We start from the raw sequence: 25,296 nt of genomic DNA, 5'->3' as shown, positions 1-25,296 counted from the left end.
TCGGAGCTCCAGGCTCCGGGGGGCCCTGGTCAGATCGCCCTCATCACACACTGCGTGCCGGGCAGGGAGCGATCCTGCAGCTCCGCACAGTCAGTGCAGGCAGCAGAACGCAGGAATCTCTCCTCTGTTCCCTGCCCGACCCTTTCACTGTGACACACGTGGCGCGCCCTGATGACGTCAGTACTGCGCACGCGTGTGTCATTTCAAAAGTTCCCGCCCGACTGGCAGGAAAAGAAGCGGCATAGCCAGGGCCTTCACGGAGAGAAGCAGCGGCTGGGGCCCCTAGGAGAACAGCATCGACGCAGCCAGGACCCGTACAAGAGGAGAAGCAGCTAGGCGGGAGGCCCATACGGAGATGCCTGAGGAGGCAGAGGTGAGTGGTGACAAATAACCTGAGGAGGGGACAATTAGGTGAAGGGGGGGGGGTTACTGGTGACTAATACTGGGGGTGTAGCAGTAGCTTAGCTACCGGGGGCGGTTGCCCTGAGCTGCTGCCTCCCAGGGCCATGTTAAAACAGGTTTTTTTTGTTTTGTTTTAAACTCCCATTTCCTTTTGCCATCTAGCAAATCCGGCGGTTTTTTTTTCCATGGGGAGGGGATTTATTACATGAGCGCTGCAGAGGCAGGGAAGCTCTAAAATGCTCCCGTGCAGGACATGCGATGACGTCATGCCCATGTCACCCCCATGTGGGAGGAGCCAGAAGATACTCATTACCTGTCGTCATGTGGCCTCATCTGCTACAGCTACTCAAGAGTAGCTGTAGCAGATGAGGGCACATGACGACAGGTAATGAGTGAAGAGGAAGACATGGGGGGTGCTGAGTGTGACGAGAGTGTGCAGACTGTGAGGGGCTCAGTGTGACAAGAGAGTTGCTGAGTGTGACGAGAGGTGCTGAATGTTAGGGGCAGAGTGTGACGTAGGGGGCAGAGTAGAGGGTGCATTACGGAAAGAGGCGGTGTAGAGCATCTATTATGGAGCAGGGAGGTGTAGAGTGTGTATTATGGAAAGAGGCTGTGTAGGTGGTGTGTTATGGAGAGGGGTGATGTAGAAGGTGCATTATGGAGCGGGGTAGGCGGTGTAGAGGGTGTATTATTACTTTTCTGAGGGAAATTCTTCATTTTCTGGAACAACTTCAAGAGTGCTAAGACTTTTGGCCATGACTGTGTGTGTGCGTGCGCGTGTGCGTGCGCGTGTGCGTGCGCGTGTGTGTGTATATTTGTGTGTGTGTGTATATATGTGTGTATGTGAGTGTATGTATATATATATATATATATATATATATATATATATATATGTATATATATAATGTATGTATGTATGTGTATAGATATATATATATATATACATACATACATACATACATACATACATACATACATACATACATACATTATATATATATATATATATATATATATATATATGTTTTTCCAAGAGTGGTGGCGGACTGGGGAAGGTTTGCAGGGTGGAGGCGGAGCTGGGATGCAGTCTCAAGGGGGCCCCTTAATTTTGCCAGTATGGGGCCCTGAAATTCCTAGTAGCGGCCCTGACCGCACACACCGGCACTACCGCCCCCATCCTCACTGCGCACACACCGGCACTACTGCCCCCATCATCACGACACACACACCAGCACTACCGTCCCCATCATCACCACACACAGCGGCACTATCGCTCCCATCATCACCGCATACATGCAGGCACTACCGCCCCAATCATCACCGCACACACGTAGGTACTACCTGAGTGACGTCACCGCTGACAGCGTGACTCACTTCAGTTACTCCGTGGAGCTGTCGGAGAGCGGTCGTGGTCTGTGGCCACTCTCTGTCAGCTTCTGATGTAGCAGAGCTGAAAGCGTCATGGGACCTCGTGTGGATTACGTCGAACCTGGAGGGGTATTTGGGGATTTTAATAAAGTTGTGAAAGAGGGGTTTTTTTTGTCTTTTATTTCAAAGTGGATTTATCTAGAAAATCCAGATAAATTCACAGGTTTTTCGCGGCAAAATCCGCAGGTGCGAGCTCCCGTGGGCACATAGTTTAAGTCTGCTCGCTACCCTGGTTGTGGAGAATCTTTGGAGCTTAAATTATCAGTATTCGGTGACACTATTTGACATATTTTTGCTACAGAGCTGCTGAATATGTTTTCTTTTCTTTAATGAGCATCCTATAGTCTAAGACAATATTTTATCGCTGTTCATCTTTGGTTATGGGATGTTCCAGCTGCTGACTTGGAGAGATGAGAAAAAAAATATCCAGATAATTATATGGGGTTTGCTGAAAATGCTGCATTTGTGCGTTATACATCACTTTCTCATGTCACAGCAGCCATTATGAAGCCCAGAGCCAGTGTCAGGCAATCCTCCCTGTGAGCTTTGTTGCAAAATGTAGGTATGATAATAAAGTACCCCCAATCATATACATACACTACTCACAAAAAGTTTGGGATATTTGGTTTTCAGATGAAATTTATTTAAAACATAAAAGGTTCACGCTACAGGGATATTTTATCATGAATGTAGGGCATTTAAGTAGAAGCACTTGTCATCTCCTCATCTCAAACAATTTATTGAAATAAAAGTCTACAACAGTGGTGCGTATGCCCTCCCTCCCCCCCCCAAAAAAATATCAATGTCTCAATAACTTGTCATTTGGCCTTGAGCATCAATTACAGATGACGACGACGTCTCCTGCTGCTCACAAGTGGAGTCATTGTCTTCTGAGGCATGGCATCCCACACTTCTTGAAGGGTGGCTTTCAGGTCATTGACGTTTTGGGGTACAGCGTTACGAGCCTCTACACGGCGAGTCAGCTGATCCCACAGGTTTTCTATAGCATTCAGGTATGGAGAATGTGTAGGCCCCTCTATTTGAGGTCCCCCAATCTCCAGCAGCCGTTCCCTAATGATGCCACCTCGATGGGCTGGAGGATTGTCGTACATGAAGATGAAATTAGTCTTGTTCATGCAGAGGCACAATCACTGGATTAGTGATGTTATTCAAGCAGTATGGGATTGTCACTGGACCATTTACAAAGTGTAGGACAGTTATGTATTAAACTGCCCACACTGTGACACCACCGCCACCAAAAGCTTATCTGATGACAACAGTGGCTGATGCGTCGTCTTGATGTCTCCAGCCTCATTGGCAGCCATCATCATTTTGCTCAGTGTAATTCGACTTTCATCAGTGAACAGTACTGACGCCCACTGGTCCCTCGTCCATCAAGACGATGTCACCTGTGCCCTGTGGTGGGGTCAGGTACCCTTGCAGGTCATCTAGCACGCAGACCACGCTGATGTAAACTGTTTCTAATGGTCTGACATAACACTTAGGTGCCTCTCACCTCCCTTAAATGTGCCTGTAGTTTTGTGACATTCATCATCTGGTTCCGAAGGGCATTGTTCACAATGAAGCAGCCAGCAGTGTGGGATGTGGCCAAAAGATGTCCAATTCTTTGCCTTTCTGTGACTCCTGTCTTTGTATCTGTGTTGCAGCCTACTAATGACACTTTGTGACACTCTAAGCTTAGTAGCCACTTCCGTCTGAGAACATCTTGTTTGAAGCCTCGCAATGGTGCGGTATTTGTTGATCAATTGTTAGGTGTCTTAATCTCATGATGTCAAAATGTGAACCGCATGATGAGGAGGACTATTTAAATATCCATTCTAATGGAACCCCAAAATTTATTGGGCGATTTCTGGATCAAACACCTGTTGTGAGTTATGAAGCTCCATGTTAGAGAACAGCAAGTTATGCAAAAAGTCCTGAAACATTGAACAGTTGGACACGTGCATTCAGAAGTTTCGAGGAGGTCACATTACGTTCACCTGAAAGGGTTAGAGGACATTATGGGATCATCCTGAAATTTGATTCGAAAGCCAAATATCCCTAACTCTTTTTGAGTAGTGTATATTATACTATTTAATCACAAGTTTCCTTCTGGCGCCTGTGGGGTATCATGTTAGTGCACAATACTATGCTGCTGCAATCACAGTGCATTTTTATGATTCTGTTAAAGTCCTTGCTGGTAATAATGTGGTAATGTAACATCTGGCCGCTGTGGTATAGTCTGACTAATAACATCTAGTACAAGCACATGTGATCATACTGAAAACCCCACAGTACACTACGCCAGCGAATGAGAGCTCACAAAACATCATTGACACCTTGCTGAAACAAGCTGGAGAGATTATGGGGAATGCTGGAAATGTTTAAAGCTGTACCTGGCTCACTATGTCCAGATTTCTTCCATGCTTGTGCTGTAAATGTCAGTCTTTGGAAAGGTTTGAGTGAAATCCACAGAAAATTCCATGGTTGGGGTATATTCACACAGTGCTTTTTTGCATCTTTTTATTTTGTTGCATGAAAAACATGTAGTATTGGTAGAAAAAAAACTGCATACAGAACTCGCATTTTGTATGGCTTTTTCATGAGTTTTTGATGCATTTAATCGGGTTAAAAAAGTGCTGGACAAATTCACATGCAGCTATTTTTTTTTAAGAAAAAAAACAAAAAAATGAAAAAAAAATACAAGAAATTAAAGCATTGTATGAATGAGAGTTTAGGAATCTTATTTATTTTGCTGCCACTGTAAACCTCTGTGTGTATTCTGCTAAAAAAAAGTGGAGGAAAAGCAGTACCTGTAAACACGCCCCTTCAAATTTGACAGTCTACTAGATTTACGGTATATTGTTTCCTTATTAGACAGGCTATGTTCACACAGGGCTTTTTTGGCAAGTTATTTTCCTGAACAAAACCTGATCTTGTGGCAGGAAATGTCCTTTGAGTCATCTGCGTTTTTGGTGCGGATTTGGTGCGTTTTTCATGCATTTTTTAGTGGCGTTGTTGCTGCAGATTTGGTTTGAATTTGCTACTTTTTTTCTACAAAATGGGTTGTATCAATGAAAAAATGCATCAAGTCTGCAGCACAGAATTGACATGCTCATTCTTTAAAAACCTGACCAAAAACGCAGGTATTTGACAAAACAGTCAGGAAAAAAACTGATGTGTGTGTGTGCATGAGATTTCAGAAATCTCATAGACTTTGCTGGGACTGTAAAAAGTAGCTTTTTAAGTTTTTTATTAGCATGGATTTGCATAAAACCAAGGCAAATCTACAGCTAAAAAACGCCGCAAAAACTTACCAAAAACCCTGTGTGAACATAGCCTTAAAGAGGTTTATGGTCTGCTGAAAGGCTGATAGTGGTTAGAATGGTGTGGGTCCCACTAATCAGACCCACCGTGATCACTAGTCCTGGGGGACACAGAAAATAATAGTTAAAGGGGTTGTCCACTACTAGGACAACTTTCTGATTCCACATGTTTCCCCCAGGTAAGATAAAAAAAAAAAGAAGCTTATACTCATCTCTGCATCCGGCGCAGTGTCATCGCTCCCGTGACGTTTTGGCATCATGTGAGCCTTGAAGCCAATCAGCGCCGGCTTCTCTCTCCTTGTTTTTGGACACAGGAGCAATTAACAGGAAGTGATCGCCAGCCGCTGAGCTCACTTCCTGTTGATTAACTCGTTTGTCTGAAGGCAGGGAGACAGAAGCCAGAGCTGATTGGTTGAGGGGCTCGTGTGATGTCACAACCTCACTTGAGCCCCGGCACCGTGAGCCCCAGCACTGCTGGAACAGCGCCACCTATGGAGGTGAATGTAAGCTTTTTTATTTTACGTGGGAGAAATACATGGAATCAGAAGGGGTTGTCCTAGTAGTGGACAACCCCTTTAAATAGAATGGCTGATCGGACATGAATGCTAGTTTTTTTCTTTAAAATCAGTGGCATTTGGCGTCTGTCTACACAAACTGGCGGCGTAAATACTTTTATTGATCGGCAGTTGTTTGATTGCCTGTTTACACACTTGGGCCAAAGCGAACGATGCACATTGAGTGATTTGTGATTGTCAACTATCTACTAGCGAGTCAGATATTATTTTTTATCTTTCTTTGGCCACGTTCACACATGTTGTATTGCAAGAAATGATAGTACGATGCGACTGAATGTGGTTTTAAATACCCGATTCTATTGTAATGCAAGAAAGGATGTCACATCATGTCGTGTATGGTCAGGGTGGCATTTGTCTTTTATCTCTCTAATGCCGCAGATTCCTGATACAGATTCACCTCTGCGATTCAGCAGGTTAAATCAACAGTAAAATAGAAGGCAAAATGCAGCCTGATCTGATGCTGGAACGAGCTTGTGCTTCAGTTTCATTTTCCAGCTGTACTGGTTTATATTTCCCATGATCAGATATTAGCAGATATCTAAAGTTCAGGTGTAAGGGATCTGTGTGCTGGTTTTTTGTACATTTATCAGCTTGCATCAGGCTTGTCACCGTTTTGTCCTTTTATACAGAATATGACAATTTCTTCTTCCCGAGCAGGCAGGACGTCTGTGCACCTCTCCCCTCCTCGCCCCCAAATGCTTAGCTTTCATCTGTTTGGGGAACGCTTGCTTATTATCAACACCACGACTCGGCTTTAGTTCAAAGGGAGGACATTTAATCCAAGCGTCTCTCTCCCCTCTGAAGTCTCTTTTTCTGAAGCGTAGTCCTCAGGAGACTCGAGCAAAATTAAATGAGGTTTATTCAACTCCCTCCAAGCTCATAATCTGGGAACAGAACAGGGAATAATAATTAAGTTGTTGAAAGACATCAGATGATTAGGCTTTTGGAAAACTCGCAGGCAAAGTGCCATGTGTCTGTCCAGTATGTCCACCTATCAAAAAATCATCTCTTTATACGTATGGGCACATTTAATATTAGGATTTCTTTTTCACAGTGTATTCATTTTGGTATATGTCTTAAACTTTATATCTATATATATATATATATATATATATATATATATATATATATATACACAGCTCTGGCAAAAATTAAGAAACCACTGCACATTTTTATAAAGAAATCATCTTCTCTACATGTCTGACAGCCATTCCATTCGAGTGTCAGTTGAATTCCAAGCAGAGTACAGACCGACAGAGGGCGAAAGCAACTCTCCACTGACCGGGATGACCGTCATCTTATTCTAATGTCACTCAGCAACCGCAGGATGACATCAAGTGACCTACAAAAGGAATGGCAAATGGCAGCTGGGTGAAGTGCATGGCAAGAACAGTTCGTAACAGGTTTCTAGATGCAGGGCTCAAGTCATGTAAAGCTAGAAAAAAGCCTTTCATCAATGAGAAGCAAAGGAGAGCCAGGCAGAAGTTTGCCAAAGACTATAAGGATCGCACCATAGAGGACTGGCGTATGGAATTTTTTTCTGATGAGCCTAATTTTCAGCTTTGCCCAACACCTGGTCGTCTAATGGTTAGCTGGAGACCTGGAGAGGCGTACAAGCCACAGTGTCTTGCACCCACTGTGAAATTTGGTGGAGGATAGGTGATGATCTGGGGATGCTTCAGCAAGGCTGGAATTGGGCAGATGAAACTTTGCGAAGGACGTATGAATCAAACCGCATACAAGGTTATCCTGGAAAAACAGTTGCCTCCTTCTGCTCAGGCAATGTTCCCCAACTCTGAGGACTGTTTTTTCTAGCAGGACAATGCGCCATGCCACACAGCTAGGTCAATCAATGTGTGGCTGAAGGACCACCACATCAAAACCCTGTCATGGCCAGCCCAATCACCAGACCTGAACCTCATTGAAAACCTTTGGAATGTAATCAAGAGGAAGATGGATAGTCACAAGCCATCAAACAAAGAAGAACTGGTTACATTTTTGTACTAGGAGTGGCATAAGTTCACCCAAAAGCAGTGTGAAAGACTGGTGCAAAGCATGTAAAGACGCAAGAAAGTTGTGATTAAATATCATGGGTATTCCACAAAATATTGATTTCTGAACCCTAACGAAGTTAAAACATTAGTATTGTCGTTTCTAAATGATTATGAACTTGTTTTTTTGCATTATTTGAGGCCTGAAAGCAATGTATATATATATATATATAAATGTGCGTGTGTGTGTGTGTGTATATGTGTATATATATATATATATATATATATATATATATATATACTTAGAATCACAAGAAGACATATAGGACTTTAGTGGCAGCATAGCTGGCTGTTCTCGCAAATGCATTGTCATAATTGCCATTTGTATTGTGCCACTATATAGGTGTGTGCTCAATGGAATAATACACTTTGCTCACCAGATTGTCATATTGTCTCTTTCATATGTATCACTGGGAGCAAGGCTTAGGGTATGAGATCAATAAATAAATGGAGGCGTTCAAGAATTCAGTGGGCTTCAATGTCCTTTAAGGGGTTGTCTCACAAACAAAGTTTTAACCAATAGATATTAGAATAATAATATGTTCCACAGTTGGATGTGTTAAAAAAATGTTTGTGTGCTGAGATAATCATATATATGTGTCCCTGCTGTGTACTGTGTAATGGCCATGTCTGACTGTACAAGGACATTGTCTGATCATACCACATCTGCTGGGCAAGGGAGGATATAAAAAATGTACAGTTATGGCAGCACGGTAATGCAGCTGCTTCTTTATGTGAGGTAAAACGTTTAAAAACAAGCAAGAAAATGTTTTGCCTAATAGGAAAAAAATTAACTGTGATCTTATGTTGTGCTATCTGTATACTCTCTTTTGAGTCCTCTCCTGCCCAGGAGATGTGGAATGATAAGATCATGTTCCTGTACGGTCAGACACGGCCATTACACAGTGCATAGCAAGGACACATATGTAAGATTATATCTCAGCACAGAAACATTTCTTTTTAGCGCATCCAACTGTGGATATTATTATTATTCCACAATCTATTGACTAAAATGTACTTTGTTCATAGGAGCACCCCTTTAAAAGGGAACTTGTCAGCAGATTTGGGGCCTATAAGCTGCGGCCACCACCACCACCGGGCTCTTATATACAGAATTCTAACATGCTGTAGATAAGAACCCAGGCTACTGTGTAGAACGTAAAAATCACTTTATAATACTTACCTATACGGATGCTGCGGTGGAGTTGGGTCATATGGGTGTCTTGACACGCAGGCGGCTCACAGTAGCATGAGCAGCATGTGGCCTGGAATTGTTGTATTGACAAACATCTCCTGGGAGACGTTGGAGAAATGGCCGTATCTCTGGTTTCATGACTAGAGATGAGGGTCTGCCAAATACAGACTTTAGATAAAAAAAAACCCCAGAGTTTGAATTTGGAGATCGGATGCTTTACGTATGAACACTACTTGCCCAAGCATCCTTGTGCTCAGGTACATTCGGTGCTCAGCGAGTTGCTTGCAGTGTTTGATCGGCTTACACTGGGGAAAACAACAAAATGATCTGATGTAGTGTACACCCCACTCCCCAAAAAAAAAAAAGAAAAAAAAAACACCCCCAGAAGTGTTCTGTTTATGGCTGGCTGCATGTGGGCGGAGACCCGATCTGCCCGATTAGTGAATTCAATTAGGGTTCAGGTCAAGTCTGGGTCCCAAACCAAACTTTATCTAAAGTTGGCTGAAACCACCTAACCAAACTTCCATGGGTCTGCTCATCTCTATTCATGATCAACTCAATGAATGAAGGCCTCTTCATTGACTTAACGCCACCACTGGAGGCTGGAATGGGGGTCTATCCTCTTCGGCGATGATTTCGGCTTTTGTCATGGATGGAAATATAGCTGGAAATTGGTCTGGAGACAATGTTGGCAAAGCCATAAAGAGGCCTTCAGAAGGGAATGTCCCACCTGTCTTATTCCCGGGATTATGGTGTGGGGTGGCGTATTGTATGGTTGTCTTCATTCCAGGTACACTGACACGTTTACATCCACAGGATAACTGATGTTTCTCTTTGATCGGATTGTTGTACAAGTAACACCCATAAGCATCACAGTTCTTAATAATATAGACCCCGACTATTTTACCACTGAATACTGCGCCTCATTTGAAGCTGCTCTGATTGGAGAACTTGCTTTTTTGATATAATATCTTATTTCCATACGGGAAAGCGAAAGAGCAGGTGTCTCTAATAAAGCGACCATTGTATATAATGATTTCAGCTTTGATATTGCAGTGCTAAGGAAAAATAGAGTAACTTTGTATTACAGTATATTTGTGTGATAGATATCAGTATATCGGTGATAGATGGTGATAAGAATTGTATGAGAGTGCTTGGCTAAGCCTGAGTCAACCGCTAATATATGCTGTGCATTACAGAGATGGATGATATGTATGGGATACATCGGGGGATGGGTCTTCACGCAGAATTCATTAAACTTTCTTCACTCCTCTGCAGCAGATTTGCAGTGTAGGAGAGAAGTGATTATCCATAATGGGAAAAATGCTAACACACTTACTGAAGGGTTATTTTTGTGTTTTAGACATTTGAAGATTTTACTAATGATAAACAAGCCGTGGAGCACCAACAGAGGATAGTGGACATTTTGCTAAAGGTATGTGAATAATTATAGGATTTTTCTACTTAGACCTCTACCACGAGAATCATTGGCAAAGCATTAAGTTCCACACAATGCATAGGTAATTTCTACTATCCAGGTATGTGTTGTTAAACAGCCATTAGCCATGTCCAGCCATGAGAAATTTAGTGTGACATTCAGGTTAGTGGATTTCACGATCTGTGCAGTGACCTCAATACCTGGACTGCCATTAGGTCTCATAACCCGAACTTACAGCCTGTGTCTATAAGTTTTGGGAAGGAGATTCTCACTCAAAATATAAATTGTGCTCCATACACGCCCTAAAGGGATTTATCCAGGACTGAATTATTGCTGACTTATTGGCAGCATAGGTCATTGATGTAAGATTATTGGGGTCTGACACAACACCCCCACCAATCGGCTGCATAGGCTGGAGCTAAGCGACGTATGGGGAGGAAGACAACAGCCACATAGATTGTTGGTGGTGGCTGCCGACCACTGTGCTTTATTTCCCATTCATTCCAATGGCAAATAAAGTGCAGTTCTCTGCAGCGACTACTAAGCAATGTATGTGGCTGCTATGTCCCGCCCGATGCATTGCTTACATCTACCCACTGTTGGGTCACATTTTGGTTGTTCGTTGGAAGTGCTGGTTGTTGGACTCCCACCAATTTCATGTTGGTGGCTTATCCCAAGTTTTGTAATCATTAGTTCAGTCCTGATAGTTTCTGTTTTTATTAGGGAATGATGAAATCAAAGACAACTTACACAATCATAGGACGCGTCATAAATTATACCTTATACATATAAAATCACAGACCTCTTCTGTGCAGCACGAGGTTTTCAAAATGGCAATTAAAGGGGTTTTTCACTTTGCACAATCCCTACTTAAGGCCTTATTCAGACATCCATGAATTTTATCGTACATAAAAACACGCGTTGTTGTTCATCAGCGTTTAGGATCCCAGTTTCATCGATGTTTGGTGAGTGCCAATGGTAAGAAAAAAAAAGCAAAGCTTTGCTTTCCCATTACAATGATGATCACGGATTACACAGGGAGGGCATGGGTCAGTGTTCTGTAGAACCGGTTTAAGAAGGACTCGGGTCTGAATGAGGCCTAGGGGACCTCTGACAATAAGCTGATATGTTCTCAGCAATCAGCCAGGATCTATGCAACCTTTGAAATCCTTTATTTGTTAACACATCCCCATATAATAATTTTAGAATTGTATAACCTACAAAAATCAGGGAAAGAAAGATATGACTAAAAAAATTCTAATTTTGTGTTACTTTCACAATAAAAATATTATACATATAATGATGAAATTCCCCTGTTTTGGGGTACAAAGACCACAATACAAAGAAAAATATAAGGGTTTTTTAGCTTTAGTTTCTTTGATATGTTACATTTTGGTGAGGGACACTCACCATTGGACTGTCTACCTTGTTTATTTAGCTTTCCATAGGCAGGTACAGAACACAGGTCCAGATCCTGCGGCCCCTCTATTATAAGGCCTCCTAGCACATAGTGAGGGGTGTCACTCACTGGAGTTAGGGACTATCCTGATTGGGGTACACCTTGTCACGGTGACATGGCTTTTATGCTCTTTTAATCAAAATAGTGTCAACTAAGTACCCTAGGATTTTTTTTTTTTACATGTATTACAACTAATGTTAAGCGAGTGTGCTTGCCACTGTTCAGAATTGGTGTGCTCGGCTGAGTATCACGAGTGCTCTGATGTTTCATCCGTTAAAAGACCACAATGCACAGGCTTGCTTCACTGCGTGATGTGATCTCAGCTGCTCGTGCCCATGATCCAGGCTCGGGCAGTTGCGGTATCTTGCTGTGTTCTCCCTGCAGAGAACACTTGCCTCTCTGCAGCAAAAAATTGACATGCTGCATCTCGGGAAGTCGCACCGCAGGTCAGTTTTCGCTGCAGGAAAAGCCCATTAATTGTGCTAGTAATGTACAACGCAGTGTTTTGCACGAAGCGAAAACACACTGCTTCCAAAATGCTGTGAACCCAAATCGTGGGCACACAGCCTAAGAGAAATTTGAGTTATTATGTGTGATGCCCTGGCCTATCAGGTCGTCACAGGGTATTGTGCAATCTGCCCTTCTGTGCAATATCCATCTCCTCCTTGGTTACGGGTCTCTCACCTTTGGTGTTGCCAAGAACAAGCTAATCAAAATCCTAAGAACACTCTGCACCACACCCACCAGGCACACCAGTGGACGGCCTGAGTGGAATAGGGTCGCCCACTTGGGGCAATTGGCTGCAACACAACCCCAAAGCATGATTGATCTACCCCCATGCTTAATGGTTGGCAACATGCTTTTTTCCTTAAGTTCTGTGCTCTTTTTTTTCTCCACACATACCTTTGATCATTGTGGCCAAAGAGTTCTATTTTATCCTCATTGGTAAACAGGACATGTTTCCAAAATGTAACAGACTTGTTTAGTTTAGATATTCTTTTGCATACTTCGGACTGAATTTTATGTTGAGAACACAGGAAAGGTTATCTTCTGATGACTCTTTGCTATAATTGTGCAGGTGTCTCTGAATAGTAGAACAATATACCATAACTGACTCTACTAAATGTTTCTGAATGTCTTTTTCAGTCATGGGTGGGTTCTGACTTGCCTCTCTAACAATCCTACAAGCAGCTCTCAGAAATTTTGCTTGGTATTCCAGACCAAATCTTGACCTCCATTGTTCCTGGTAACTGCCATTTCTTAATTATATTTAGAACTGAGGAAAGGTCAACTTGAAAATTGTTTGCTATCTTCTCATAGCCTTCTCTTGCTTTGTGGGCCTCCACCATTTTCAGAGTGCTAGGTAGCTGCTTAGGCCCGTTTCACACATTCGGCTTTTCACCGGATTGCAGGATCCAGCACACTCCAATACAGTGTAATTAACTACAATGGCATCGCGGCAACCTCCGGTCACATGCTGTCATGTGACTGTACCATGTGACCGGAGCTTGCCGCGCAGTATTCACCGTGAACTGGAGTGTGCTGGATCCAGCAATCCGGCAAAATCACGTATGTGTGAAACGGTCCTTAGAAGAACCCATGGCTGCTGTTTTTGGTACAAGGTTAGATGAGTTTGTTTTTTTTAAACCAAATTTTTATTTCTGTTCTTGTAATGGTAAAATAGGGTACAGAATGAAGAAAATAAGGGTCAACAAATCAAAATAGCAAATAACATAGTCTCTACAATTTATCAATCAAATATTTGTCACGGTCATCAAATTTGCTTCTTCCCCTTCTTCGTCAGTGTATATTTCCATTATTCAGTCTCCGCTACCCCCCTTCAGCATTCCTTCATAACTTGTTACAAACATTACTTATAAACACTATCCCTCCCATCCCCCTCTCCATGCGACACGACCCAGAATTTGGCCAACTATACTTTCAGCTCGCACAGGGACCCTGACAGGTCTTCCTTCATGTACCATTCCGTAGACATAAATGTGGACATTATTTGTATTATTTTTTCTCTAGAACATATAACGCTTATGAACTTTCTCCATTTACTGAAAAATGTTGCTGTCATCCTTTCTTTACACCTCTCCACTGTCACCTTCTCCAACATGAGCGTTTTTTTCAATTGATTAACAAGTTCTTCTTTTGTTGGTATTTCCTTCACCAGCCACTTCTGAAGAATAGCCCTTTTACGTATCATTGCTATATCATGGAAAAGATTCGGTAACTTGTCTCCCCTTTCTCTCCCTCCTCCCGATGCTGATAGTGAAATAACCAGAACATTGGATCCAACTCCACATTTCTATTTCAGATTTTCCTCACTACCCCTTGGACTTGTTTCCAAAATCTTTCAACCCTTTCGCACTGCCATATCCCATGATATAGATCTGTTTTTTCCGTACCATAATTTGGACAACTCATCATCTTATCTGGATGTCTTGCATTCAGTATATTAAATCCATAGATAGCTCTATGTATGATCCTGAATTGGGTATCTCTTAAGTTCTCATTCACAATCTTCTTTCTCATCACCATCCAACCATTCAAAATCTTCTCCTCCACCTCTTGATCTCCCAACTGCCTTGCCCACCCTTCCAACATTCTTCCTGATATGTTAGGGACTAACACTTCTCTCATATTTCCATAAAGACTTGATATATTTGTGGCAGGGATGTCCCTTAATATGATCGCATCCATCTGATTTGCCTCATATTCGTTATTTATGATGTATAGTTTCTTCATTATCCCTTGTTTCACCTGTTCAAACTGGAGAGTCTGGAATGGGCGCAAGTCATACTTTGCTCTCAACTCCTCACACGTCATCCATCTCCGTTCTGTATCATGCATCAGATTTTTTAGAGTTCCAATCCCTTTTTCCCTCCACTCTTTAAAGAGATCATTTTCCCTTCCCTGTGGAAAGTCAGGACAAGCCCATATATTAAGGAATTTGGAGATGTTCCAGGCTAACCTGATCTTTTTCCTAACCGCCTTCCAAGTCATCACTGTGTCTCTACAAATCAGTGAGTGTTTAATATTGGGTGGCAAATTTGAAATGGAGGTATGTAGGATTGAACTCAGTTCCCAAGGCTTACAAAATTCAGCCTCTGTATCCCAGTCAGAATATCTACTTGTTCGTCTAATCCAATCGACTACATGTCTTAAGATACAGGCCAAATTGTACCCCCTGATGCTAGGTAGTCTGATCCCTCCATTTTCTGTTGACAACATTAGCTTTTCGCACTAATCCTCGGCCTATATCCCTTCCACAAAAAAATGTGAGAATGCTTTTGTCAATCTGTTCACATCTGAGTGTTTAAGAAGCAATGGGATTGTCTGCATTGGATAGAGAAGCTTGGAAAAGTTCATCATTTTTATTATATGATTTCTTCCCAGAAGAGTCAACGGCAAATTTGCCCAACCTTGCAGTTCACGTTCAATTTTCTCGATCAAAGGGGAATAATTTAATGAATATATGGTCTTTGTATCCCTCCCAACCTGTACTCCCAAGTATTTAATTGTATTTCTAGCTATTGGAATGTCACATAATGCACCCCTCTCCCCATCCGCTCTCTTTCCGTCCAAGAAGAGAATTTCACATTTGTTTTTGTTAAGTCTAAACCCCGCTAACCTCCCAAACTCCTCAATTTGTTCTATGACTCTACTCAATTGCGTTTTAGGTTTGCTCATGAACAGGATTATATCATCAGCAAATAATGCTGAGTGCAATGACTTCCTCCCTACCTTGATCCCTTCAAACCACCCCCCCTCATTCAAACGTCTAGCCAGTGGTTCAACAATAGTGGTGACATCGGGCATCCTTGCCTGGTTCCCTTCATCAAAGGAAATGTTTTTGACAGAAATCCCGGGGTACTCATTCTTGCCTGAGGATTTGCATAAAGGACCCTCACAAAATTCCTAAAATCTCCGTGTAGGCCCAGGTGATCTAACATCTGTTCCAGCCATGACCACCTCACATTGTCGAAGGCTTTCTCCACGTCTAAGGTGATCAAGGCTGGATGCCCTCCCCCACCTTCTCTCCTCTGCTTTACTACATCAATTGCTAGCATTACTTTCCTAATGTTTGTCACCACTGAACGCCCTTTAACAAAGCCAGCCTGGGGGAGATCTATAATCTCTGGCAATACTGCCGCTAACCTATTTTCCATCAACTTCGGTTTCAACATCAACATTAGGTCTTGATTAATCAGCGAGATGGGCCTATAACTAGATGGGTCTTCTAAATTCTATCCTCCTTTAGGAATGAGCTTTATATAGGCTGTATTAAGTGTATCCGATATGCTTTCTCCGTCCAATATCTTATTGAATAACTCTGTCAGTATAGGTGAGATTTGTTCCTTCATAATTTTGAAAAAATGGCACTAAAACCATCTGGTCCCGGGGCCTTCGTTGTTTTTAACTTTACTATAACCTGTAGCACCTCCGCCTCCGTCACCGCTTTATTCAAAGCCTGTACATTTTCCTCCGTGAGCGTAGGCATTTTTGTTCCTTTTAACCACTCATTTCCTTCTCTCCTATCATCTAACCCCTCCTCTTTATATAAACCTGCATAGAAGTCTCCAAGAATGTCGTTTATCTCTTTGGGATCTGTTGTTTTACTCCCCACAGCATTTCTCAGTGACATAATGTGTCATCGGTCGTCGTCCCCATGTCAGATTTGCCAATAACGTCCCTGCCTTATTCCCAAAACGAGTCAACTCTGCCTCTTGTTGTGTCCTGTACATACTCTCTTTCCTTTCCACCCAGTTCTCAAAATTGCCCTTCGCCTCCACCCACTTTGCTTTTGTCACCCTTGATGGTTTTTCTAAGAAGTCAATATATGCTTCCCTGACTGCCCGGCTAGTCTCCTGAAACTTTACTTGTGCCTGTCGTTTCGCCTTTGTCGTATATCCTATCACTTTTCCTCTCAAAACTGCCTTAGCCGTCTCCCAATACAATAGTGTTTCCCCACTGTGCTCCTGATTCGTCAATGTATAATCCACCCACCATTCTCTCAGTATTCTATGGAAGTTCTCGTCCAAAGTCAAGAATGAGGGCAAGCGCCATATATAATCCTGTCCTCTCTGAACTTTATCAGCTATACTGATTACCACTGGGCTATGATCCGATATTACCATAGTCTCTATAACTATCTCTTCTACCCTCTGCAATAAATTCTCACTTGTCAGCCAAAGGTCAATCCTTGACCAAGAATCGTGTGGGTGGGATTAGTGTGTAAATTCTCTCTCTTGTGGGTGATATAATCTCCAGCAATCCTGTAGTGTAGTTGTTTTTAACAATGCTCTCAGCGACCACTCCGTTTTTTTTCCCCTGCTTCCCCTGACTCCTCCGGTCTTCTTCCTGAGAAACCACCGTATTAAAGTCTCCCCCCACCAATTTACATATATCCCCGTCCAACAAAATCTTATTAGCTATATTTAAAAAAAAAAAAAAAAAAACCCTTTGTTCCGTATTGGGTGCATATATATTGTGGATACTAAAAGTGCCTTGAGTACCTGAAATCTTTATATGTATGTATCTTCCTTCTTCATCTGAATCTTGTGTTTCCACCTCGTGTGCAAAGTTTCTATTGATCAAAATAAGAACCCCTGCTTTTCTACCTTTTGAGGCCGACCCATATACCCTTTCCATAGATGAGTTTTTATAAAGCTGTGAAATTTGCATCACCTGGCCTTTCCTAACAATGATCGTGAACAAGCCATAACCCAAGCAGGTTACTTAAGGTCTGAAATCTTGGTCAACGTTATCTGAGCACAAAGGGTGTCCTGACCTTTTCATTGGCCCATTTTCTTTTTTGTAACTTTTAAAATGTAAAATATGAAAATATTTATTTGTTTTTTTTTGCCAAAAATACAAAAGAAATGTGTCATCATTAAGTTTATGCCTTTTAGAGATCATTTAATCTTCAGCTTGCTTAACTGTTTAAAATAACAGTAACTTTTACATAGGGTGCCCAAACTTTTGCATGCCAATGTATATAAAGACATACATATGTAAACATTAAGTTTTAATACTTTTTCATTCAACATAATACATTTAATGCATCGATCAAAAAGTAATTCTAATCCCTTAGAAAAAAATCTTAACGTGTTCTGAAAACCTCAATTTTTTTTCCTGCTTTCAATGATTTTTGGAGTTTAAGGCTATGTTCACACACTGCATCTTTTGGTGTTTTTGAGGTCACAAAGATGCACCAAAATGCAGCATTTCCTTCCCCCAGCAAAGTCTATGAGATTTCGATTTTGCTGTCCACACTGGGCATCTTTTTTTCCAGTCAATAGATTTGACCTCAAAAACACATTGGGCAAAATGCGGTAAAAATACATCAAAAACGCATGCGTTTTTCATGCGTTTTTTGGGGCCAAAAACGCTGCATCTTTGTATTTACAAAAGATACACTGTGTGAACATAGCCTTAGAAGGAGATAATAATCAGGTGTAGCCAAATCAGGAGAATAAGGCAAATGATCGTCAACTTCAGAGCTGATTTCATTGAGTTTTTGCAGGAGAACATGTGACTCGTGGGCGGCGCAGTATTCAGCAAAAACATGGCGTCTTTGGAAGGTTTTTTCTAATCTTCTAATCTTTACCTGAGATGTTTAACGTTTCTTAATCACAATTTCAAAATGACACAACCTTTTCTGCTAAAACGTATCACGTGCAGTTTCCATAGTAACGGGATTTAATTTTGACTGCTAGAAATATTCAATGTCAAATATGTGCGTGATTGTATTGTATGTTGTATATATCATTGTGTTGCTTCTCTTTTTTAGGTAATGGTTGAGAACTCCGATTTTACACCTTCCCAGGTCGGTTGCCTCTTCACGTTCTTGGCTCGCCAGCTTGCCAAACCAGACAATACACTTTTTGTTAACAGAGTACTGTTTGATCAGGTACGCATTAAAGTTTTCTTTTAAAGTGAATGTACAGTACATTATAAAAGTGAGTACACCCCATCACGTTTTTTTAAATATTTTATATCTTTTCATGGGACAACACTGAAGATACGATGACACTTTGATACTATGTAAAGTAGTCAGTGTACAGCTTGCAAAACAATGTAAATTTGGTGTCCTGTAAATAACTCAACACACAGCCATCAATGTCTAAACAAAACAATGGCAAAAAAGTGAGTACACCCCCAAGAAATGGCCAAATTGTGTCCGAATTGTCAATATTTTGTGTGGCCACCATTATTTTCAAGCACTGCCTTAACTGTCTTGGGCAAGGAGTTCACTAGAGCTTCACAGGGGCCACTGGAATCCTCTTCCACTCCTCCATGACGACATCATCAACATCACGGAGCAGGTGGGGATGTTAGAGACCTTGCGCTCCTACACCTTCCATTTGAAGATGCCCAACAGATGCTCTATAGTATTTAAATCTGGAGACATGCTTGGCCAGTCCAGCATTTTTACCCTCATTTTCTTTAGTAAGGCAGTGGTTGTTTTGAAGATGTTTGGGGTCGTTATCATGTTGGAATACTGCCTTGTGGCCCATTTTCTGAAGGGAGGGAATCATGCTCGGCTTCAGTATGTCACAGTATATGTCTGCATTCATGGTTCCCTCAATGAACTGTAGCTTCTCACAGCTGGCAGCACTCATGCAGCCCCAAACATGACACTCCCACCACCGTGCTTGACTGTAGGCAAGGCACACTTGTCTTTGTACTCCTCAGCAGGTTGCAGACACACATGCTTGACACCATCTGATCTAAATTAGTTTATTTTAGTCTCATACGACCACAGGACGTGGTTTAAATAATTTATATCGTTAGTCTGCTTTTCTTCAGCAAGCTGTTTTGAGCTTTCTTGTGTATCATTTTTAGAAGAGGCTTCCTTTTGAGACAATAGCCATGCAGACCAATTTCATACAGTGTGCGGTGTATGGTCTGAGCACTGACAGGCGGACTCCCCACCCCTTTAGCCTCTGCAGCAATGCTGACAGCACTCATAAGTCTATTTTGAAAAGATAATCTCAGGATATGACACTGAGCATGTGTATTCAACTTCTTTGGGCGACCATGGTGAGGCCTGTTCTGAGTGGAACCTGTCTTGTTAAACCACTGTATGGTCTTGGCCACCGTGCTACAGCTCAGTTTCAGGGTGTGGGCAATCTTCTCATAGCCTAGGCCATCTTTATGTAGCGCAACAATTCTTTTTGCAAGATCCTCAGACAATTCTTTGCTATGAGGAGTCATGTTGAACTTTCAGTGACCAGTATGAGGGAGTGTGTGAGCGATGACATAAAATTTAACACATTTGCTCCCCATTTTCACCTGAGACCTTGCAATACTATTGAGTCACATGACACCGGGGAAAAAGGCTACTTGGCCATTTTCACTTAGGGGCGTACTGACTTTTGTTAACAGTGGTTTAGACATTAATGACTGTGTTGAGTTATTTAGAGGTTATACAAGCTCTACAGAGACTACTGTCCATTGTAACAAAGTGTCATATCTTCAGTGTTGTACCATGAAAAGATATAATATAATATAATTAAAAAAATGTGAATGGTATACTCACTTTTGTTATATACTGTATAGCCAAAAAATGATCTATTGTTTAAATCAAATTTTATTATAAATGCATACTGTACATCACCCATGGTCACAGTATGGACCCTATAGAACACACACACATACATTATTTATCGGGTATCTCTTTTGAATTAATTTTTTGTGAGTGATTTTTGTGGGTCAGTGGGGTAAGAGAATGACTAAAACAAGCTCTGCTAGTCTAGTCATGTGTGGAGGAATGTGTAGTTATGTCAATTAATGCATCTCTCTTTAATAAATAGGTTCTGGAGTTTCTGTGCAGTCCAGATGATGATTCCAGACATTCAGAAAGACAGCAGGTACGGCCACTTAAATCCAGGCCCTATAGTGACCTTTATTCATGGCATTTATAATAAGCATTTTTGTCAATGTTTATGGCCTCATTCAGCCGTTTGTTTCACACGTTTATGTTTTATCAGATTTTCATGGATAGAACACGTGCCTGTTGTAACCTATGGGTGTAGTTAATGGTTTTATAATGTGAGTGTGTTGGTGAAAAAAACCCAGAGACATGTTCAATTTTCCATGTATCATTTAGGAATTCGGCTTTATTCATTTTTATTTAATAGCTTAACATTGATACAAGTCATACAAGAGACACAGATATCAGGCCCTTCTTACACTTTTTGAGCAACAGCACAGAACTCAAGGCTGCTTTACACACAACGATCTCGTTAGCGATGTGACACGCCCAGATCGTTGTTACGATTTGCCGAGATCGCTCATAGGTCGTTTTGTAGCGGTCACACGTACACATCTCACAAATGACGCTACATCGTTGAGCGATATACTGTTTGATCAAGGCGGTGGTGTGGATGTTGTTTGTCATTGGCAGGGTGTGTCAAACGTAGCAATATGTCTGCCGCGTTCCAAACGACGAATAATATTTTGAAAGTGAACGACGTGTCAATGATCAACGATTTTCACCCTATTTGCGATCGTTCGGTGTCGCACGTAGGTGTCACACGCAATGACGTCGCTAACGATGACGGATGTGCGTCACGACAACCGTGACCCCGCCGACATATCGTCAGAAAATCGTAGCGTGTAAAGCGCCCTTTAGTGTTCATGCAGATGTCCTTGGATTTCGGTCCGGTCTCGGGTTGCAGTGGACTGACTGGCCCATGGCTCTACCGACCTGAGCGTAACAGATTATAGAAATAAAGCCTAAGATAAAAACAAAAAAGCATATACCTTTCTGTAAAAAACAAGTAAAAAGTAATATTACATACAAATAACACTTATTACTGTTTTTGATCAAAAACAGCGTAAAGCCATCCGATCACAACATGCTTTTAGACCTGTATCTTCTGATTCAAATCAATGGGAGTCGGATGTGCAGTTGCCGGCTGCGGCCACTATGAGAAGACGAGGATTTCTGGCTGCTTACTGCCACCGCCGGGAACGAGTACAGCTGATCGGTGGGGGTGCGGCGTATCGGACCTCAGCCAATCAGACATTGACTATGCACTGGAAGGGCATTTCAAGAAGTTCCATTCATGCCATGCTTCTCATTACATTAGTGCTGTCACTGTTTGATTCTCTTAGCTCTAGTTTAAGGAGTAAATTGTTCCCAATCGATCGGTTTTGATGGGAAATCTTACCACACCTGCTCAAGTGTCCAATGGCGGAGTTACCCTTTATGGATGTTAAATCGTACAAGAAATAAAGCCAGTTGTTAGAGCTGGGGTTTCCTACTGTTAAATCGTGTCAAAGCAAGCAGTGTTCTGAAAATAGATGTTAATCTCCTATTTACTTTTTCTACCCAATTTTTTCTGTAATATGGTGAAATTTGTAACATTATTAAATGGGTTGTCCAGTACTTTTATATTAATGGCCTATCCTTTGGACAGGTAATCATTACCAGATCAGTGGAAATGTGATACCCAGCATCCCATTAATCAGCTGTTTCCTGTTCTGGCGGCGGAAGGTTGGGCTCGGTTGCAGAGCGGAACAGCACAGCTCCGTCAACTGCATAGCGGCCACAGCTGGGTACTGCACATCCGCTTCTATTCAAATCAATAGGGGTTAATCTGCAGTACCCTCCTGCAACCCCTATGCAATTGATGAAGCTGAGCTGTTCTGCTGTGCAACTGAGCACAACCTGCAGGTACTGGGAACAGCTGCTCTGCAGGGGTGCCAGAAATCACACTCCCACCAATCTGGCGAGGATGACCTATCCTAAAGATAGGCCATGAATATAATAGAACTGGACAACTCTTTTAAAAGAAGTATCCCAAAACTATGTAGAGATCCTATGTCCAAAGCAGCATTGGAGGTGGGGGTGCACTTATATACCTTGAGGACTCCCACTCTTGTCATCATCTTCTTTTATTGTTGAGAAAAGCCAGCAATTCCTCCCTGGCTACAAAGTACAGTCAAATCAAAGCTTTTTCGACAGATTTCGGGCACAAAAAAGCTTGGAAAAGTCGTCATTTTTTTTTAGCATAAGGTGACGTTGCACAAAAAAAGTGACTTCTGGTGTTTTCACTCCATTCTCACCCGAATTCTGACAAATTGGGTGGGACTGGGGCAAGACGAGGGCATGATAAGGCATGGTGACATTCCCCCCTACCCCACTCTTCAAATTGATGACTAGCATTTACATTTGCTACACAACAAGTTTTATTCTGTAAGATTTGTTCAGGGGCGCACATGGCGGCTCACGCCACTACACACCTCGCCACTGTGGTTGCAAATCGTCTATTAGTGATGAAGGACAACTCCCACGCTCGGTACTCGAAACGAGTAGTCGGAAGCTCAGCCAGGCTCGACTTGTGTACTGAGTATAATAGAAGTCAATGGGAAACTGAAGTCGTTTTCCTGAAGATCTTTCGGAAAACAGTCGAGCCCGTCCAAGTGTCTGGGTGCTCATTTCGAGTAAACTGAGCATGGTAGTGCTCGCTCATCACTACTGTTCATCTCAGGGTTTACATCTCTGCAAATTCAAAAAGTATTTAATCACCAGCAGTATATTTATTGCTGCACTATTCAGTATGTAGAACTAGTGGGATGTTTTAAACACCCGCATTCGTTGGTATTTGTTAGATGCAGCAGACACAGCTGGGGCCGTCCGAATAAATATTTCATCAGTGTCTGCTCCTGGTACTGGCAGCTACCACAACCGGTCCCATATGCTGCACATTTAGCACTGTCACTTTTGCAAAATCTGGGGTTAAATCCCAACCGGTGCAGCATCTGGATGAGGTCTGTATGTCTCCTTTGCCTCCACTTTGCAGCTTGAGATGAAAAAAATAAGAATCCCCTTGGCAGCAGTGACAGATGTTAGAGGTTATATTCTCTGCACTGTGCCGCAGATGATATGGGCATTATAAAAATCATAGCCCATAAATTCTAGGCTTACAAGGAGAAATGACTTGGTGCCAGTGAACTGTCTGACCTCCTAATTAGTTGCCAGGAAAATCTCCAAGATAGTGTATAATATGGAAGATATAGAAAATGGTTTTATATTCAGTAATAGTACCTCTGCAAATTCATTGCACCTTATGTGAGTTCTGAAGGAATGGTAAATGCTTCTGGACTACCTGGGGCTTTCTGTGTAGTGATCTTGTACCTTGCAAACCTCCTTCTGTGATTTTTGATTGTTTCTGTTTTAGGTTCTCCTGGAGCTGCTTCAGGCTGGAGGAATTGTTCAGTTTGAAGAGAACAGACTGATCCACCTGGCAGAAAGAGCCCAGTTGTAAGATCCTTTTTCTACCGCTCTTTGAAGCATTGCTTGCTGATAGTCTTGCCATTGTAAAGAATTATAATCTTTATGAGCCGTTTTTATACATTCACACCGATTTGACACCTCCGACAGTCACGGATCGGGCAAGTCGTGGGTACTTGACCTGAATTCAGAAGTCTTGTAGACATTTATGAAACTGAGAAGTTTGGGTCAGGCGATCTGCAGATGGTCTGGACAAATCAGTTCATTTTTGGTTTGTGAATGTCGCATGAATCATTCCATTGATTAACTCATACAGTTAAAGTATACCCCAATTTTCTCTGTGACTGCAGCATATATGGCCAGGTGTGTATATGGTCATAAATCGAGATGAGCGGACCCGTGGAAGTGCAGGTTCAGCCTGACTTTATATAGTGTGTCCACCCATATCCTGTCCACCGCCATTAACTTGAGAACAGCGGCAGCTATAGGCATAGAAGTGGTGTCTAGGTATAGTAAAGGAGCCATGTGCTACGCAATGAAACCACCGATAGCGCCACCTGGTGGAAAACAACAGAGTTAGCATTTTTATTTCGAAAACGGAACAAGATAGAGGAAAAAAAGTGAATTACAAAGTTGCAGGACATCATCAATTCAATACGAATCGACACCTTGCATACAGAAATGCTATGATATGAAACCCATGACCCCCTAAAACATTGAATGCTGGTCACGCATATGGCGCTCATTTAGCTTTGATGCTCAAAGTGGCCACCGTCAGCTGCAATGCACATCTGGACTCTGGACAGCATACTGAATCTTGCGGCACATTCTGCAATATGGTAGGTGACACGTTTGCACAAGCATCTGTGATACGTCATAGTAGGTCCTGCAATGTTGGTGGAGGGGTCGCATACACCTGCTGTTTGATGTGACCTCACAGAAAGAAGTCCAATGGAGTCAGCTCAGGTGAGCGTGGAGGCCACTCCACACAGCCACCATGCCCAATGACTTGTAGGATGGTCTCCATGAGGTATCTCTTCACGTCCGCAGCCTTGTGAGTTTTACACGTTCTAATCATATCATTTCTGTATGCAAGGTGTCGATTTGTATTGAATTGATGAGGCCCTACAACTTTGTAATATACTTTTTATCTCTATATCGTTCCG

At 42.1% G+C, this 25,296-nt stretch overlaps 1 protein-coding gene across 3 annotated transcripts in view; it reads left to right on the top strand.

The window, feature by feature from the left end:
• VPS8 (VPS8 subunit of CORVET complex) overlaps positions 1–25,296 on the top strand; it is a 347,729-nt gene that overhangs the window by 173,360 nt on the left and 149,073 nt on the right. For all 3 annotated transcript variants that reach the window (XM_075317598.1, XM_075317599.1, XM_075317597.1), the window contains 4 exons: positions 10,341–10,412; positions 18,677–18,796; positions 20,703–20,759; positions 24,078–24,160. In XM_075317598.1, the coding sequence (XP_075173713.1) occupies positions 10,341–10,412; positions 18,677–18,796; positions 20,703–20,759; positions 24,078–24,160 (332 nt within the window). The remainder of the gene's footprint in view (positions 1–10,340; positions 10,413–18,676; positions 18,797–20,702; positions 20,760–24,077; positions 24,161–25,296) is intronic.

This window comes from Anomaloglossus baeobatrachus, chromosome 7, assembly GCF_048569485.1.
Source record: "Anomaloglossus baeobatrachus isolate aAnoBae1 chromosome 7, aAnoBae1.hap1, whole genome shotgun sequence".
Taxonomy (NCBI): Eukaryota; Metazoa; Chordata; class Amphibia; order Anura; family Aromobatidae; genus Anomaloglossus; species Anomaloglossus baeobatrachus.
The sequence above is the reverse complement of the archived record's forward strand: the minus strand, read 5'-3'. Positions and strand labels throughout refer to the sequence as shown.